Source organism: Lissotriton helveticus, chromosome 7 (genome assembly GCF_964261635.1).
Source record: "Lissotriton helveticus chromosome 7, aLisHel1.1, whole genome shotgun sequence".
NCBI classification, from domain to species: domain Eukaryota; kingdom Metazoa; phylum Chordata; class Amphibia; order Caudata; family Salamandridae; genus Lissotriton; species Lissotriton helveticus.
Window position 1 is genome coordinate 504,644,503 of NC_136068.1, and position 16,208 is coordinate 504,660,710.

The 16,208-nt window shown below is 46.4% G+C and overlaps 1 protein-coding gene across 1 annotated transcript in view; it reads left to right on the forward strand.

Annotated features, from left to right (window-relative positions):
* LOC144768685 (uncharacterized) overlaps window positions 1-16,208 on the forward strand; it is a 9,047,330-nt gene that overhangs the window by 1,409,498 nt on the left and 7,621,624 nt on the right. The window contains exons 7-8 of the mRNA XM_078652515.1: window positions 2,961-2,987; window positions 4,993-5,019. Coding sequence (XP_078508641.1) covers window positions 2,961-2,987; window positions 4,993-5,019 — 54 coding nt within the window. The remainder of the gene's footprint in view (window positions 1-2,960; window positions 2,988-4,992; window positions 5,020-16,208) is intronic.

Sequence of the window (16,208 nt, forward strand, 5' to 3'; positions counted from 1 at the left end):
TCAATTTGAGAGGCATTTCATGGGTGGAGGATGGGCATTTCCATGCATCTACTTATGGATTTTGATGCATTCCTGAATTTACTAAAGCTAGTGAACCTGGGAATACATCAAAATATTATGCTTCCCCTGTGAGCCGTAACAAGGAGAAATATATCTATCTCTAGTAGTTACTTTCTTCTCCACCTTTCCTGCAGGACAGCACACACAGAAAGAGGAAAATGCCTCTAATGATTAATTTTGTGTCTCTTCCTCACAATAACAAGCCTGTTAGGCGGCAGTGTGGGCATCACTGCACACATTCACAATCCATTACTGCCTGTATAGTCAGGTTCATCCTAATGGGCACTTCGCACGTTGGGTCATGCAAGACTTTCTCGTCTAATCTGCCTCACAGGCACACCTCCAGAGAGGTATTGCTTGGGTATCTATTCTAAGGTACGTAACCTGCGGCTAGAAGGCTCTATGAGATGAACAAGTTACTTGCCATCGGTAACACCTTATCTGGTAGAGACTCTGTCTAGCTGCATATTCCTTACATACCCTCCTTTCCTCGCCAAGAACCAGTTAAGGTATAAGGGAAACTCTTTTCAGGGTCTTAGGCCCAGATGTAGGAACCCTAATACCGGTCCGTAACGGCCGAAATTACCGAATTTCGGCCGTTACCGACTGGTATTAGGCATTTGGGATGTAGGTGGCTACATTTCAGATTCGGTAATTTACCGAATCGGTATTTAAGAATTCGGTAAATTACCGAATTCTTAAATTCTTAAATACCGATACCGATTACCGAATCTGAAATGTAGGAAGCAAGTGAGTGCTTTTCACCTGTAAGGATTCGTTATTTACCACCAACTATAAGTTGGTGGTAAATAACGAATACCTTTGAAAATGCAAATATGTGCATTTTCAACTGTGCCATGTGGCTAAGGGCATGTATGTCTGCCACATCTGCACACAAGCACGATTCAGGGGTGCTTGACACCCTGGCACCCTTGAATGTTTCCCCCATTTTACCGAATCGGTATTTACCGATTCGGTAATTGCCATTCATTCCTATGGGCCTCCAGGCCCATAGAAATGAATGGCAATTACCGAATCGGTAAATACCGATTTGGTAAATACCGAATCTTACAGATTCGGTCATTTTTACCAAAAATGTATCTACATCCCATTTACCTATTCCTAAATACCGAATCGGTAAAATTCAGTATTTAAGAATAGGTAAATTGGGATTACCTACATCTGGCCCTTAGTCTTTTCGACACCAGTGGTTTCATCGAGGCTCCACGCTCCTGGCGTGGAAAGTCTTGAAAGTAATTGACATCAGTGCATAGAGGTGGTGCCTGTCTAGGTACTGCGCATGTCAATGCCGGCGAGGGTCCCACTGCCATGGAGCAGAATGACGCCACCTACTGGCATGCAGTGGTACTGCTCGAAAATGTTCCTGATCTACTCTGACTCCTGGGGATATTCTAAGGTAAGGAATCGGCATCTAGAAAGGGCCTCTACTAGATAAGGCATTAACGATGGTATGTAACTTTTTCTTCAACTTGGTAGGCATTCCAAGGGTGGAGCTTAGGTGTTCCCATGCATCCACCCATGGATTGTGTTGCATTCCCAGATTTACTAAAGCTAGTACACTTTGGAATACATCAAAATATTATGCCTTCCCTAGTGAGTCGTAACAAGGAGAAATATATTTATTTCTACTTGTTACTTCCTCTTATCTCGTCTGCTGCAGGACAGCAGACACAGAAAGAGGAAAATGCCTCTAATAATTAAAGTCCACATTTGTAAAGCGCACAATCACCCGTAAGGGTCTCTAGGCGCTGGGGGCCGTCGGGAAGATTAAGCGAGCTATTGCCCAGAGTCACATGGTGCTGGGCTAACCTGCCGCCGGAGCCGGGGATAGAACCGTGGTCCCCAGATTCCAGCGTCAGTCGCCCTGGCCGCGGCGCCACACCTCTCTTAACTTTTTCTCCCTTCCTGCACAAAAAAATTCCTGCCTGTAATGCAGGCACCCTTGCACTGTGGTGCAACAGTGTCTGTATTGGCACTAGACAGTTCACAGTGTGCCTGCGCAAGGAGAGAGCACAAATGCTTCACATCTTTGTATACGTGTAGCATTTCTTCTCTGTCACACACCGTGGTACAAAAGGGGGTGGTGATGGACGGAGCATCTGAACCAATCAAACACTCACACCCAGTCAACAGATCTGGGTTTAATCCATCACCGTTCTTTAGCCCACTCTGCCACCCCAGTTCAGACATGGCCATATGCAAATCAATCTGACCCTGTGCCTCATGGGAACAGTCCAGCCCGAACTGCCAAGCCATGCTTTCCCTGGACCGGAAACAAGCTTCCGAGGACCGGTTTCTGGCATTTCAGTAATGCAGGCACCCTTGCACTGTGGTGCAACAGTGCCTGTGTTGGCACTAGACAGTTCACAGTGTGCCTGCGCAAGGAGAGAGCACAAATGCTTCACATCTTTGTATACGTGTAGCATTTCTGCTCTGTCACACACCGTAGCAAGCAACTTTGCTTACTGCCCTGTGTGAAAGGGTAGTAAATATGCCCCCTGTTTTTCCAAGCACTGTGAATAAAAGAAATCATCGCCAACTTTGTGAATGTTAAAAAAAAATAGACTCACACCTCAGAATCTTTCCATACCTCTCATATTTTCTGAACATGAATGGGGCATACTTTTTTCTATTCTCAAGCTACCATTCACCTCACCCAAATTTGGTCTTTCGCGTTTCTGGTACTCCACCACTGCAACTCTCTTCCCATCCCTATAAACTGGTATACCTACCCAGATAAATTACCCATCTCCCCTCAGCATCAACCACGTTTAATGGTCTATCTTGTTGTGTTTCCTATATACACAAAAAGCTTTTCGTTATAAACTTTACACTTCTAAAGATTTATGTAGCATGTTCTCACTGTAATTTCTTTTTAGGGAGTGCTGGATATGCTACCCAACCAGGTAAGATGGCTTTCTTTCTTGTTGCATGTTCCAAGGAAGCTCACCGGTTTTCCACACACACAGAAGATTTATGAGTGAGTGCTCTTTAGGATTTGTAGAAAACATATGTATTTGGGTTTCCACCCATGATGCATATTTGTCTGCACCGAGGCATTGTGCAAATTCACCCAAGTCAGGAAAAGTCAAAAACTCAACTCAGAAACCGAATGCATGAATTTTCAAATGTACTTTCTCGGTTTGGTTTCCGCAGTATCATGTACTGTGTACTAGTCCAGCACATTAGACACTGTCACTTGTGATTCCATATGTACACAGATTATACCCATGCTCACTTTCACCTCCTATACCTACCAGCAAAACTGGTAGCCCAGATAATTTCACAAACTGCCTGGATTACACCTGCTACTTCTTGAAGGAAAATTACTTATTTCTTAAGGAGCCCCAGGCACCATTTTTGGTTCTTGGTTGTGTATAGAAAAATAAAATACTGTTCACTTAGCTTGAAATGTAGGGACCTGCTATAAACCCTGATGCACACATGTATAACCTGAGCGAAACCAATTGTTTTGTATTTTGGCATTTATAAGTGTAAAAGTAAGGTTTTCTCAAACTTCCTTAGGACACACAGACCATCTCACCATGGATCATCCTGTGCATTAATATCTGCTAATACTGGCCAAGAACAGCCCCCCTGAGGTCTTGCAGGCTCACACACCCAAGGCTGCAACCACTGCATTAGTGCACCGCGTTACTCTCTTGGACATCTATCAGGTGGCAAAGTGGGAATCACTGCACACGTTCACATAACATTACTGCCAGGACAATCTGGTAGTGACTCTGTCTAGCCGCATATTCCTTACAGAACCTCTCATCCCCCCTATTCTGCGAACCGGTTACGATGTAAAGGACACCTTTTTATGGGCCATAGTCTTTTCCACAGCACTGGTCAGTTTTTATTGAGGCTCTGCACTCCTGACATGAAAAATTGTGAAAGCAATTGATGTCAGCGCACCGAGGTGACGCCTGTATAGATACCGCGCACGTCACTTCTGGCGAGGGTCATGGCGACGTGTAGCAGAACGACGCCATCTACCGGCACGCTGTAGTACTGCTCAAAAATCTTCCTAGTCCACTCTGATGCCTGGGAATATTCTAAAGTAAGGAATCTGCATCTAGATAGAGTCTCTACCAGATAAGGCGTTAACAAAGGTAATTTAACTTGTTCTTCAACGTGGGAGGCATTCCATGGGTGGAATATCGGCGTTCCCATGCATCTACCCATGATTCTGATGCGTTCCTAGATTTACTAAAGTTAGTGCACCTGTGAATACATCAAAACATTATGCCTTCCTGAGTGAGTCCTAACAAGGATAAATATATTTATGTCTATTAGTTATTTCCTCTTTCCCACCTCTGCTACAGGACAGCACACACAGAAGGAGGAAAATGCCTCTAATTATTAATTTCTTGTCCCTTTCTGCACAATAACCATCCTGCCTGTAATGCAGGCACCCTTGCACTGTGGTGAAACGGTGTCTGTGTTGGCATTAAACAGTGCACAGTGTGCCTGCGCAAGAAGTTTGCAGAAATGCTTCACATTTTTGTCAATATGGAGCATTTCTACTCTTTCACACAGCACAGCACAGCAACTTTGCTTGCTGCCCTGCATGAAAGGTTTGTAAATATCTCCCCTGTTTTTGCACCCCTTTGAATAAAAAGAAAACATAGCCAACTTTGTGAGGCATCCTTTTTTCTTTTCTCAAGCTACCATTCACCTCACCCAAATGTGGTCTTTTCAGTTTTCGGAACTCCACCACTGCAGCTCTCTTCCCATCCCTGTAAATTGGTATACCAACACAGATTCCTACCCAGATAAAGTACCCATCTCTCCTCAGCACCAACCACATTTAATTATCTATGTTGTTGTGTTTCCTATATACATAAAAAGCTTTTGTTATAAACTTAACATTTATGGAGCAGGTTCTTACTGTAATTTGTTTTTTAGGGAGTGCTGGATATGTTGCCCAGCCAGGTAAGTTGGCTTTCTTTCTTGTCGCATGTTCCAAGTAAGCTTACCGATTTTCCACACACACAGAAGGTTTATGAGTGAGTGCTCTATAGGATTTGTAGAATGCATATGTAATTGGGTTTCCACATATGACACATATATCTCTACACTGAGGCATTGTGCAAATTCACCCAAGTCAGGAAGAGTCAAAAACACAACTCAGAAACCGAATGTATAAGTTTTCAAATGTTCGATATAGGTTTTGGTTTCCGCTGTATCATGTACTGTATTCTAATCCAGCACATCAGGCACTTGAGGTTACAGATGAATACAGATAATACCCATGCTCACTTTCACCTCCTATACCGAGCTGTAAAACCTGTAGCACAGATAATTCACAAACTGCCTGGATTACACTTGCTACTTGTTGAAGGAACATTATCTCTTTCTTAAGGAGCCCCAGACACCATTTTTGTTTTTCAGTAGTGGATAGAAAATAAAATACTGTTCATTTAGCTTGAATCTTTTTTAAGGAGTCCCGAACACCATTTTTGGTTCTTAGTAATGGATAGAAAAATAAAATACTGTTCACTCAGCTTGAATCTTAGGGACCTGCTATAAACCCTTGTGCACAAATTTATAAACCTGCAAAGCCATTTTCTTTGTATTTTGGCATTTATACGTGTAAAAGTAATTGTTGTAACTTATCCCTTGGTTACTCCCACTCCTTCGTGTTTCCCCCCCTGCCTCCTCCCCTCTTGGTATGTCCCGTGCTGTCACCTGAAGGCAGCAGTAGAATGTTGACAATGATTATCCTGCCAAGCAGGGGGCACCTATGTTGAACTGAACTTAATAAACGCTCTGGAAACTTACAACGTGTGGACATCTTTACTACAGTAATGTTCTTTAAAACTTCCTTAGGACACACAGACATTTTACGACGGATCATCCTGTGCATAAAAATCTGCTAAATACTGGCCAAGAACAACCCCCTGAGGGCTTACAGGCTCACTGACCCAAGGCTGCGACCATTGCATTAGTGCACAGCATTCCCCTCCTAGACATCTGTCAGTCGGCAAAGTGGGCATCACTGCACATGTTCACACAATGTTACTGTCTGGCAATCTGGTAGTGACTCTATTTAGCAGCAGATTCCTTACCGATCCTCCCCGTTCTGCGAAACGGTAAGGATGTAAGGGACACCTTTTTCAGGGCCTTAGTCTTTTCCACAGCACTGGTCAATTTTTATTTATATGACTCCACCTATCGGGACGCAGGCATACTGCTCAAAAATCTTCCTGATCCAGTCTGAAGCCTGGGAATATTCTAAGGTAAGGAATCTGCATCTAGATAGAGTCTCTACCATATAAGGCGTTAACGATGGGAGACAGCCATGACAACGCGGGCTTTACACCGCGCTGCCATTACGACGCTGCCATCACAACGCAAGTCGTTACAACGACTTGCGCTGGAGGTCGCTCTTGGTAAAGGAATAGTTTTATTTTCTATTCCAACACCTTCCCTACTGTTACGTGGCTAGAGTTGGAATAGAAAATTTAACTATTCCACAATCCAGCGCCTACAGCGCTAGTCGTTGTAACGACTTGCGTTGTAATAGATGCGTCGTAATGGCAGCGCGGTGTAAAACCCGCGTTGTCATGACATACATCCGTTAACGATGGTATGTAACTTGTTCTTTCACTTGGGAGGCTTTATGTGGGTGGAGCATGGGCGATCACATGCATCTACCCATGGATTTTGATGCATTCCCAGATTTACTAAAGCTAGTACTCCTGGAAATGCATCAAAATGCTGCACCTTCCCTTGTGAGTTGTAACAAGGAGAAATATCTTAATTTTCTACTCATTATTTCCTCTTTCCACGTCTGCTGCAGAACAGCACATACGAAAATAATAAAATGCCTTTTAGGATTGATTTTGTGTCCCTTCCTGCTCAAAAACAAACCTGTCTGTAATGCAGGCATCCTTGCACTGTGATATAACAGTGTCTGCATTGGCGCTAGGCAGCACACAGTGCGTCCGCACAAAGAGAGTAGAAATACATCACATCTTTGTAAATATGGAGCATTTCTGCTCTCTAACACAGCGAAGTTAAGCAAACACAAGGAAAACCCAAGAATCAATAGGGACCAAGCGTAATATGTATTTTAAGGAACAAGGGTCCCTAAGTAGTTTAATAAAAATCAATAGTCTGGAAAAAAAATCTCCAGGAATTATCCATTCGAACATATAGAAATGTTTTTATTTTAAATTTAGCAATTGAATAAGGAAGATCAACACCACCAAGGTAATCCTCAACAAGTGTTGAAAACCACACAAAAACAGGCAAGGAAAATTATGTGACTATCAATAATGTACACAATAAAGGTCACTTATTTGTAGAAAAGACCACTGCTGCACCCATTAAACATATTTACAAATTTGATAGTTTTTAGCTCGACGAGGTTCCGATTCATTTAGCATACAGGATCATCATCAGGAAAACAGAAGTATATGCCTGATTACATAAATCATAATTTGAAATAATAAATAGTAAACACCTGTAGATGTAAGGAAGAAAAAAGAGGAAGCGTTACGGATGTCAGGTTTAAGAAAAAGGCACGAGAACATGCTTGTTGTGACTATTCAGGTGATCATTACCATGTGAAACCGATTCATAAAAGCAACGGAATCATTTTGGGAACCTGATAATCCACAAAAAAGAAACAGCATGCCAATACAAGCCATAGATATAATGTGGATCACAGTCTCATGAGAACCACTGAGTCGTACTACGGAGAGAGCAATGCGCAGAACGATGTGAATTGTGAACAATAATACGTAACCCATGTCAGTTCAAGCAATAATTATTATGTGGACCACGTCTCATGGGAGCATCAAAACTGTGATGCGAGGATAGCATGGCACAACAGCATCCAGCAAGTCAATGCATGCCTTGGAATTCGAACAATGGAAAACCACGATTTAATTTAATCAATAAAAAGAAGAGAAAACCACTACGATGTCATTGTCAAAATAGGGTGGCTCAATCGAGGTGGTTCAACAATGAAAAACATCGTGGAAATGAGGCATACACCATACTAATAGTGGACTGGGGACGCCAATGTGTGCGGGAACAACGTGTGGCGGAACAACAATGAACAAGGTGTATAATTAAAAAATAAGGCTTGTACCTTCTCACAGCGTGACTGGTCTTACATACAGAACTTGGCAGTTGGGCAAGTAGATACCAGAATAATCAATCTGACATACATGGATAAAGTGTGTTGGGTATGTCAATCGTGAGAATATGGCTCGCGAGTACGTTAGTGGGGGTAAGTAAGAAACTGCGTTGGGGTAGTAACTTCAAGGAAGTTCGAATTAAGTCAATTCAGTATACTTCAATTCTACAGGAAATCCAAATGGGGGTTCCGATTAAACTATGGTGTCCCCTGAACAATATAATATGAACGTGTTCACGATGTCCCAGTGATTCTTACCACCAAAGTGTGGTGCCATGATTTTCTGCACGTACATCTCATATGAAGGTGAAAAAAAGGAAAACTGACTACCAAAAGTGTCTGTTATTTGAAAATAATAACTCAGCCCTTTTGGACCATAAAGGGGTTCGGAAACCCACAATTAAAATTAAAGTAAAGACATGTTGAGGGAGGCCCAATGTCAAAAGAATGAGGTGACATGGCCCACAGTGATTAAGGCAGGGGCGCTGGTGGAATTTGCAACTGGTGAGGCGTATGGAGAACAAATCAACGCATGCGAGCGCGGCGAGCGAGCCCGACAGCAATTAGGGGGGTTCTCCCCCGTGAAGACATTTTTAAAAAAGGCATCTTTTTGGTGCAATTTTCAGCACTGTTTCTGTGATAAATGGACTAAAAATTCAGTACTTCTAGTCATTCATAAAAGAAAACTTACATTATTCAAGAGAATTTCTGGGTTGCTAAGTGAGTCTGACTTCTGAAGAGGGTTAGGGTACTAAGCAAGACTGCTTTGGCTCTACCCTTTCCAATAGAGAACACTAGTTAGTGATGTGGACAAGTTCAGTGGACAAATCTGGGGTCTAGGGAGAAGTTTAAAAAAGATTTTCAAATGGTGCATTTTAAAGCAAATGAACGCAGCGATAAAGCAAGGCTTATTAAGCAGTGGGAACGTATAGTCTTGAAATATTAAACGCATTAAAAACCGCTGTTAGAAATGGGATCCCTGGCTGGCCAGGGCTTGCGCCAAAGTCAGTCAGAGACCACCACTTCCACGTCAGGGCAAGGGAGTTACACGCCAAGATAACCCCTGCTCACCCCCTTGGTAACGTAGCACGAGCAGTAAGGCTAAACTTGGAGGCGATGTGAGTTAAGTGTTTGCGCACGCACCCCAGCAACAACACCCAAGGCCCACCACAAAGGAAACTCCACACAAGGTTATATATAAAAATAGCCTTTGTATTACACCAAAACACATTAGATGAAAACACACACTTTACAATGTGCCAACAGGCACGGGCAGAATTTACAGGGGATATGTACACGACAGGGCCACCTGGACCACTGTCAGGAATCAGCACTTTTAGAAGTAAGACTTTTAGAACATAGCACATAGAATGTAAAATCACTGTAGCAGACAACCAGTAACTACTGGTAACCAGGACCTCACTAGCACCACCTGTACTAGGAGAACAACCACCTAAGTATTACAATACCTGTAGGGGTATAAGCACATAACACATGATGCATAGACATACATTCAGTGGTGTAGGGAAGGAAAACACATGATGCCTAAAAACATTCAGAGGTGTAGGAAATAACAATTGCGCAGAAATTACCTTAGCAAGTAAATCACAAGTGCGCAAAACTCACATTAGTCAACACCTGTGACTGTCCCTAGGCCAACTGGCCTCTCTAGGGCTAGGGCTAGGACGCCCTGTGTCCCAATGTCAGGGGCCTAAACGTGGAAGTTGCCCACAAAGTGCTGGGCAACTGGTGCAAACAAAGATGGGGACAACGTTGGAGCCTTGCAGGCTCTGAAGAAATAAAATGTCCCCTCGAGCCTCTCAGGGCTCTAAACAAATGACTGGCCCCTTTGAGCCTCGCTGGGCTCTTTGCACAACAAAATGCCCCTGGGAGCCTCTCAGGCTCTCACTCAATTATTTCCCTTGAGCCTCTCGTGGGTGCTCGCAGCAAATGTGGGCCAGGAGCCTCTTGGGCTCTACACAAAACAAAGGTGCAGCTCGAGGCTCTCGGGGCTCTGCACAAATGCCGCCTGTGTCAGAGCCCCCCCTCTAGGGACTCAGAATGAACAAACGCCCCCGGAGCCCTCTTAGGGCTTTAAACAATAAAAGATGCCGCCTTGAGCCTCACGGGCTCACAACCACTCAGGCCCTCGCACTGGAGGGGAGGGGCGGGCACCGGCAAGGTGCCCCGACTGCCCCCTCCCCATTGCAGGCACTCACCGGGCTTTTGTGGATGCTCCCTCGGTCTGCTCGAGTAGCGCGTCTCTTCTGCCCTGCGGCTCTTCACGAGAGCTCCCGCTCCTCGGGGGCTCTCTCCACACTTCTCCCTCTCTCTCCGGGGCTCTCCCTCGCTCTTGGGAGCCCCGGGGGGGGGGAGACCAGGCGCCGGCTCTCTCTGTCCACCGGAGCGCGGGGTGGGCACCCGTCCGCTTCCGGTTTCAGGCGGCAACACTTCCGGGTCGCGCTGCAGCCAATAGCAGCGCGGCATTGGGGGAATGGAGGCGGGACATCCGGGTCGCCGTAGGCAGCGCGGCGGCCCGTCAGGGTCTCCTGGACTGCGGCGGTGGAAACATGGGGCAATGCCAGGTGGGCACCGGCTTTAATTATCAATAAAGCGCTCCCAAAGCGCTAGTAAAGAATTACTCAATTTCGCTGGCAGTGCTGGGTGGGCACCGGCTTTAAAGATCCATAAAGCGCTCCAGGCGCTATAAGCAAATAAAGCGCTTCCAGGCGCTTAGGGGCTAAAAGTAAAGCGCTCTCAGCGCTAGAAAGCCAATACAGCGCTCCCAGGTGCTATAAGCCCAATAAAGTTCCAGCCAAGTTATTCAGGGGGGCAGGGGGCAAGGCTGGGCCCAGAGCCAGCTCACTGGGCCTCCAGGCAGGGAGGTACTCCAAGTGGCGGTCCTCCTGCCCAGCAACAGCAGCAGCCCCCTCAGGATCCTGGAAGAGAACAAATTGTATGGGGACAAAGCCCCTTCTTATACTGTAAATTCCTTTGTCTGTAGGTGCAGGGTGGGGGAGAAACCAGTCGCAGCTGGTTTTGGATCACCCTTGATGGCTCAACCACCCCTTTCATTCACTAGGGAGGCTAGGGTCGTTAGACGCACCACAGGGGGCGGAGCCAGCATTGTGTGGGAAAAGCCCAGCACCATTCAGGAACCAGGTGCAGCCCTCCCCTCACATCAGCATGCTAATCTCAGCACTCACCACTGGGCAGACCCATCCAGACATCCTGGAGCCTGGCATCCCAGCCAGCTCCAGCCAATCACACTCCAGCACCCTCACAGCACACGTACAGCCATGTCTAGAAGTGGCACTTCCATACTAGACACACACACGCCGCATACATCAATTCGCAGCATTCAATCACACGAGTCCGCACATACCAGACTTGAGCCTGTACACCCCACGCATCAGGAACTACCAGGGACACATACATTCCCCATGCATTCCTTTGGGAGGGCAGGCCTATCTCACCACATGCACTCAAAGTGCGCACGCACTTTCCACTGGGACACAGTGAAAGTGCGCAGAACCCAAAAATCACCATCACCGGGTCACCATTAAAAGCAAAAAGTTTAGGGGTGAACCTGCCAGAAGAGCCAAGTCCAACAATCGCCCTGTATCTTCTTGCATTAATTTGTTCAACAGTTACTGTAATATGTAAATTGTTCTGCATGACAACTTTAGCCCTTTAAAATATATGCTATTGTTTCCCAGTGTTCCGTGCTGGCTGTGAGTAAGAAAATGTGCATCAACCTCCCCCCCAAAAACTCAAAGTATGGATGTCAGCCAGTCCTGCCCCCTCCTTTTTCCTCTGTCCCTCAACTCTCTCTCTCTCACACTTGCCTCTCTGTGGTCTACTCTTCTCTTCCTCTGTTCCTTTTCATTCTCTTTCTCCTCAGGTCTTCCTTTCTCCCACGTCCCTCTAATACGTCTCTTTGTACTGTCCTCTTCCTCTCTGGTACTGTTTCTGCTTCCCTTTGTTGACTGATTTTTTCTTGCTTCCCTATCCTTCCCCCAATTAGTATTTTCCTCCCCTCTTACCTCTCTTTTTTCTCTCTTCTGTTTCCTCTTCCATGCCCTTTTAGCACAGTCGCATTTTTATCTGCCGTATTTCCCTTTGTCTGTCTGCCTACATGGTTATGACAGAATGAGACAGGGAGATACCTTTTCATGGGGCACCCGTCCACTTGCAACAATAATTTAGTTATTTCGAAAGGTGTATCTCTCTGACAGGAAAGGTGCATTTTCATCATGTCTCACAGAGCAGGCTGCCATGACGTGGCTGAACTCCTGGCCCAATCGAAAAAGAGTAAACCTGGGGACCCCACGCAAGGACGTCTAGGGCAGCAAAGTATCATTCATCCCAGTATTCTGAGCAAAAAACAGGCAGCAAGTGCTGCAAGGCGGGTGTGTGCGTCTCCGAGCTTGGCGGCAAGGCACACAGGGCATTTCAGGCGCTCAAATTCCACTGGGGGGAGGGGAGGGGAGAGGTCTCCTGCGGCCTCAGGCACCCCGCCCCCCAACACAGCTAGATCCTCACATGCTAGGCTGTCCCTGTTGTGGACACCAGTCAGAAGAGGAAGCAAACTCAAAGGCAGTTACCAGAAAATTATATTTTAAGACTTCACTCTGTCATTATACCCTATGAAAAACGCCCCAATTCTCCCGAATTCTGTCACATAGACTGTATTTCTATACGACGGTCTCTCAATCTGAATCAAGAATGCAGCACCACGTCAGACAGGGTGCACACCACCCAGCCCCACCCACCGAGAGACCATCTACCTCAGAGCAGACAACTCCACAAACCATCACATAATACAGGGTGCACAACTCTCCGTGCCACCCACTGAGAGACCAGCTACATCTGAGCAGCAGTGTCAACTACACCAGCGATCAATCCTGCTCCAGTAAGGCCCAGGTGCATGCCACCCGGAGCAGCCCACCACCAGCACCGCAAGTAAAACGCACTCTACCACAAAGCAAACACCTAACAGTACCACCGTTCCTGTTGGGGAGAAAGCACGGTTTCACCTCTGCGCACATTGGCGCTGTCTGTGCCTCACTGACAAGCAGCTCTGACCGGCCTCAAGCCCACCAACTAGAAGTCCCAGCCTTTGGTACTCGGCTCCCTGCCCGTGCCACTCAACGTCATCTATGCGGATCCTGCCCAATGACTCTCTGTTCCCTTATCTTCCAAAAGAACTTGGGGCAGGATCAAACAACAAGGCCATCACACAACCGGTTCAAGAGAGACAACATAGTTTAGGCATTCCCCGCCAAAGTCATTTTTTTCCCTAAATTCTGTACTCGATGAGGGAATCTCACCAAGTTAGGAGTGGCACGAGCTGACGAACTTGTAAGTAATGGAGATCAAAAGCGCCTTTCCGCACCCAGTCCGCCAGGTGTGTCTTCAGTGACACTGGTTACAAGGCATGGCCTCACATGCTCTACCACTGCGACACCTCAAGCAGTGTTCCGTTACTGGCTGAATGAAAGGGGCTTGTTCCTCGCATCCCCCGGCGTGGGTTGACACCTATAGAAATGTATCCACAACAAAATGTACAGTTTGGAAACTATCATGACGTGTATAAAGAAAAAAATATAGTATGTCTTACAAAAAAGAAAACTATTTTCTGTACCCCATTTCGAAAGCAGACACCTTAAAAATCCAGAAAGGTTTGTTCGTGTCCAGCACTGGAGGCACTCACTGCTTAATTTGTAAAATAAAAAGTGTCCTGGGCCCAAAGTTGATCTCGAGTGTCAGGATTGCCGATGCCAAGGCTACTATTCTTGATTCCACGTCATGCCTTCTGCCACCTTATTTCACCCTGATGCTTATTTTTCATTCCTGCAAAAGAATTTCACCTTGTCACTGTTTCTCTTTCTCCAACTTTTCTGTTTGTCTCTCTTTTGTGTTAAAGTCTAAGAGGAACGGGTATGTGCCAATCCTCAACTGGATCAGCAGCCAAGGCCAGCGATATGCTCACGGCGGGGGGGGGGATAACATTAAACAAATAAACGGTACCAATCAGACGGCGGTTCGCTGGTGCCCGCCTGGCCGCTGCTGCAGGCTCAGCCGGTTCCCCTCAAACGTGGTAGTAGTGGTGGTGAACACGAGGTGTGTCTGTCTGCCTCAACGAGGAGGCTCTGACGTCATGTTCGCTCCTGTGCCGCCTACATCTCAGCCAATCCAGACACTGCTCCAGCAGCAGCGCCAGGATTGGCTTGAGCATTAGTGCGCATGTTCTGTTTAGGGCTTAAAATTGTTTGCGACCAGCCCGAACATGCGCACTAGGCTGCTCATTAGAAAAGTTGCATGGAACAACCCTCGCTCTTCTAATGAGCAGCCTAGTGTGCGCATATTCATGGCTGGTCGCAAAATGTTTATGCCCTAAACAGAACATGCGCACTCTTGCTGTGCGCTCCACCAACCACCTGAAAGAAAGATATTTTCGTGGATGGCTCGATGCGCGCATGCACTTTAACTGAACTCCTGCTGCCCTGCCCCCTTCTGTGCCGACTGCCTCCGGCGGCCTGAATTTGTAAATGTGAGTGAGACAGGGACGGCAACGGCACACACGCTTGTTTCTCAGTCAACTCCTCCACTCATGCCTCAAATTAATTAGTGGGGCAAAGCCCAAGCATCCTAATGGACACACCGCCTCTGGATTAAAGAGAGATACATAGAAACTATGAGGCAGGACATGCAACAATAATTATAAATGATATCCGTGTTGTGTTGTTAAATTATCAACATATTAGTCATTAAAGTCAATTAATGGAAGTACATGGTCTGTAAGGTGAGTACAGGGCAGGTCCTATGGGTTCGCTGGTTTCTTAGCTGTAGGCATGTTGGAGTTGGAACAGGCTGGTAAGGCTGGGGCCAAAGTAGTAGGTGTTCTCTTCTTCCTGGGTCAGCACAGCTCTTTGGTCCTTCTTCTTTCTTCCTCAAATCTGAGGAAGCAACGTTGAGGGTTGCCCTTAAATACTTAATTTAGGGGCGTTAAAGGGGTGTGCAGGTAGTGACCAATGGGTCCCTTCCTTGGGGTAGGTATACCCCCTATTATGCCACTTCCAGTGGGAGGGGGAATGAGCCTCTCCCTAATTGGCTGAATCCCCTCATCTTCAAGATGGAGGGAACAGAGATGTGTGATTAACCTCGTCTCCCGCACCTGAAGGGTGGGGTTGGCAAAAGTGGCCACACCTCTCTTCTTAGCTTGGTTTCCCCGCTGATTCTCCTGCCCACAGTGGGGGCCAGAACCGGTGGGAGCCAGTTGCTAGGGACAGCAAAAGGCAGGGACAGCTTCCAAAGGCAGCAGGCCTTTGAAGCTTCCCCTTCTGCCCAGGATGGGCTTTATTTCTGGACCCAGAGAGTGGAGGCTCTCTACCCAGGGGTCCAGCAACCTGTCTGGTGGTGGCAAATGACGGGCAGCCATTAAGAACCACACCAGGGCTGGTCGATTTTAAGGGGGCATCTCTAACATGCCCTCTCAGTGCATTTTACATTAACTCCCATACTGGCATCAGTTTGTGTTTAATGTGCTGAGAAGTTTGCTACCAATTTTCTCATTGTTTATTAAAGCCATTATGGAGATGTGGAGTGTGTAATGACCAACTCCCAGACCATATACTTACAATATCTAAGAATGGGCTTAGACACTGTAGGGGCACAGGGCTCATGTAACTGTACCCTCACCTGAGGGCTAGTGCACCCTGCTAGAGGGGTGACTTACCTAGGCCTCAGGCAGTGGGTTGCAGGCATTGTACACAGGGATGTGTGCCATTTCAACTCTTCACTTTTTTCTAAACTAAAAATCACAGCCTGCAATGGCAGAGCATGTGTGCTAAGGTACAGAGCCTCTAAGGGTGGCACAAAAGCCTTTTGGAAGCCTTCTCTGGTCACAGTGCCCTTGATTACTGTGGAAAAGTCGGTAGCGGGAGCCATGTCTCCCGCCCGCCATCCG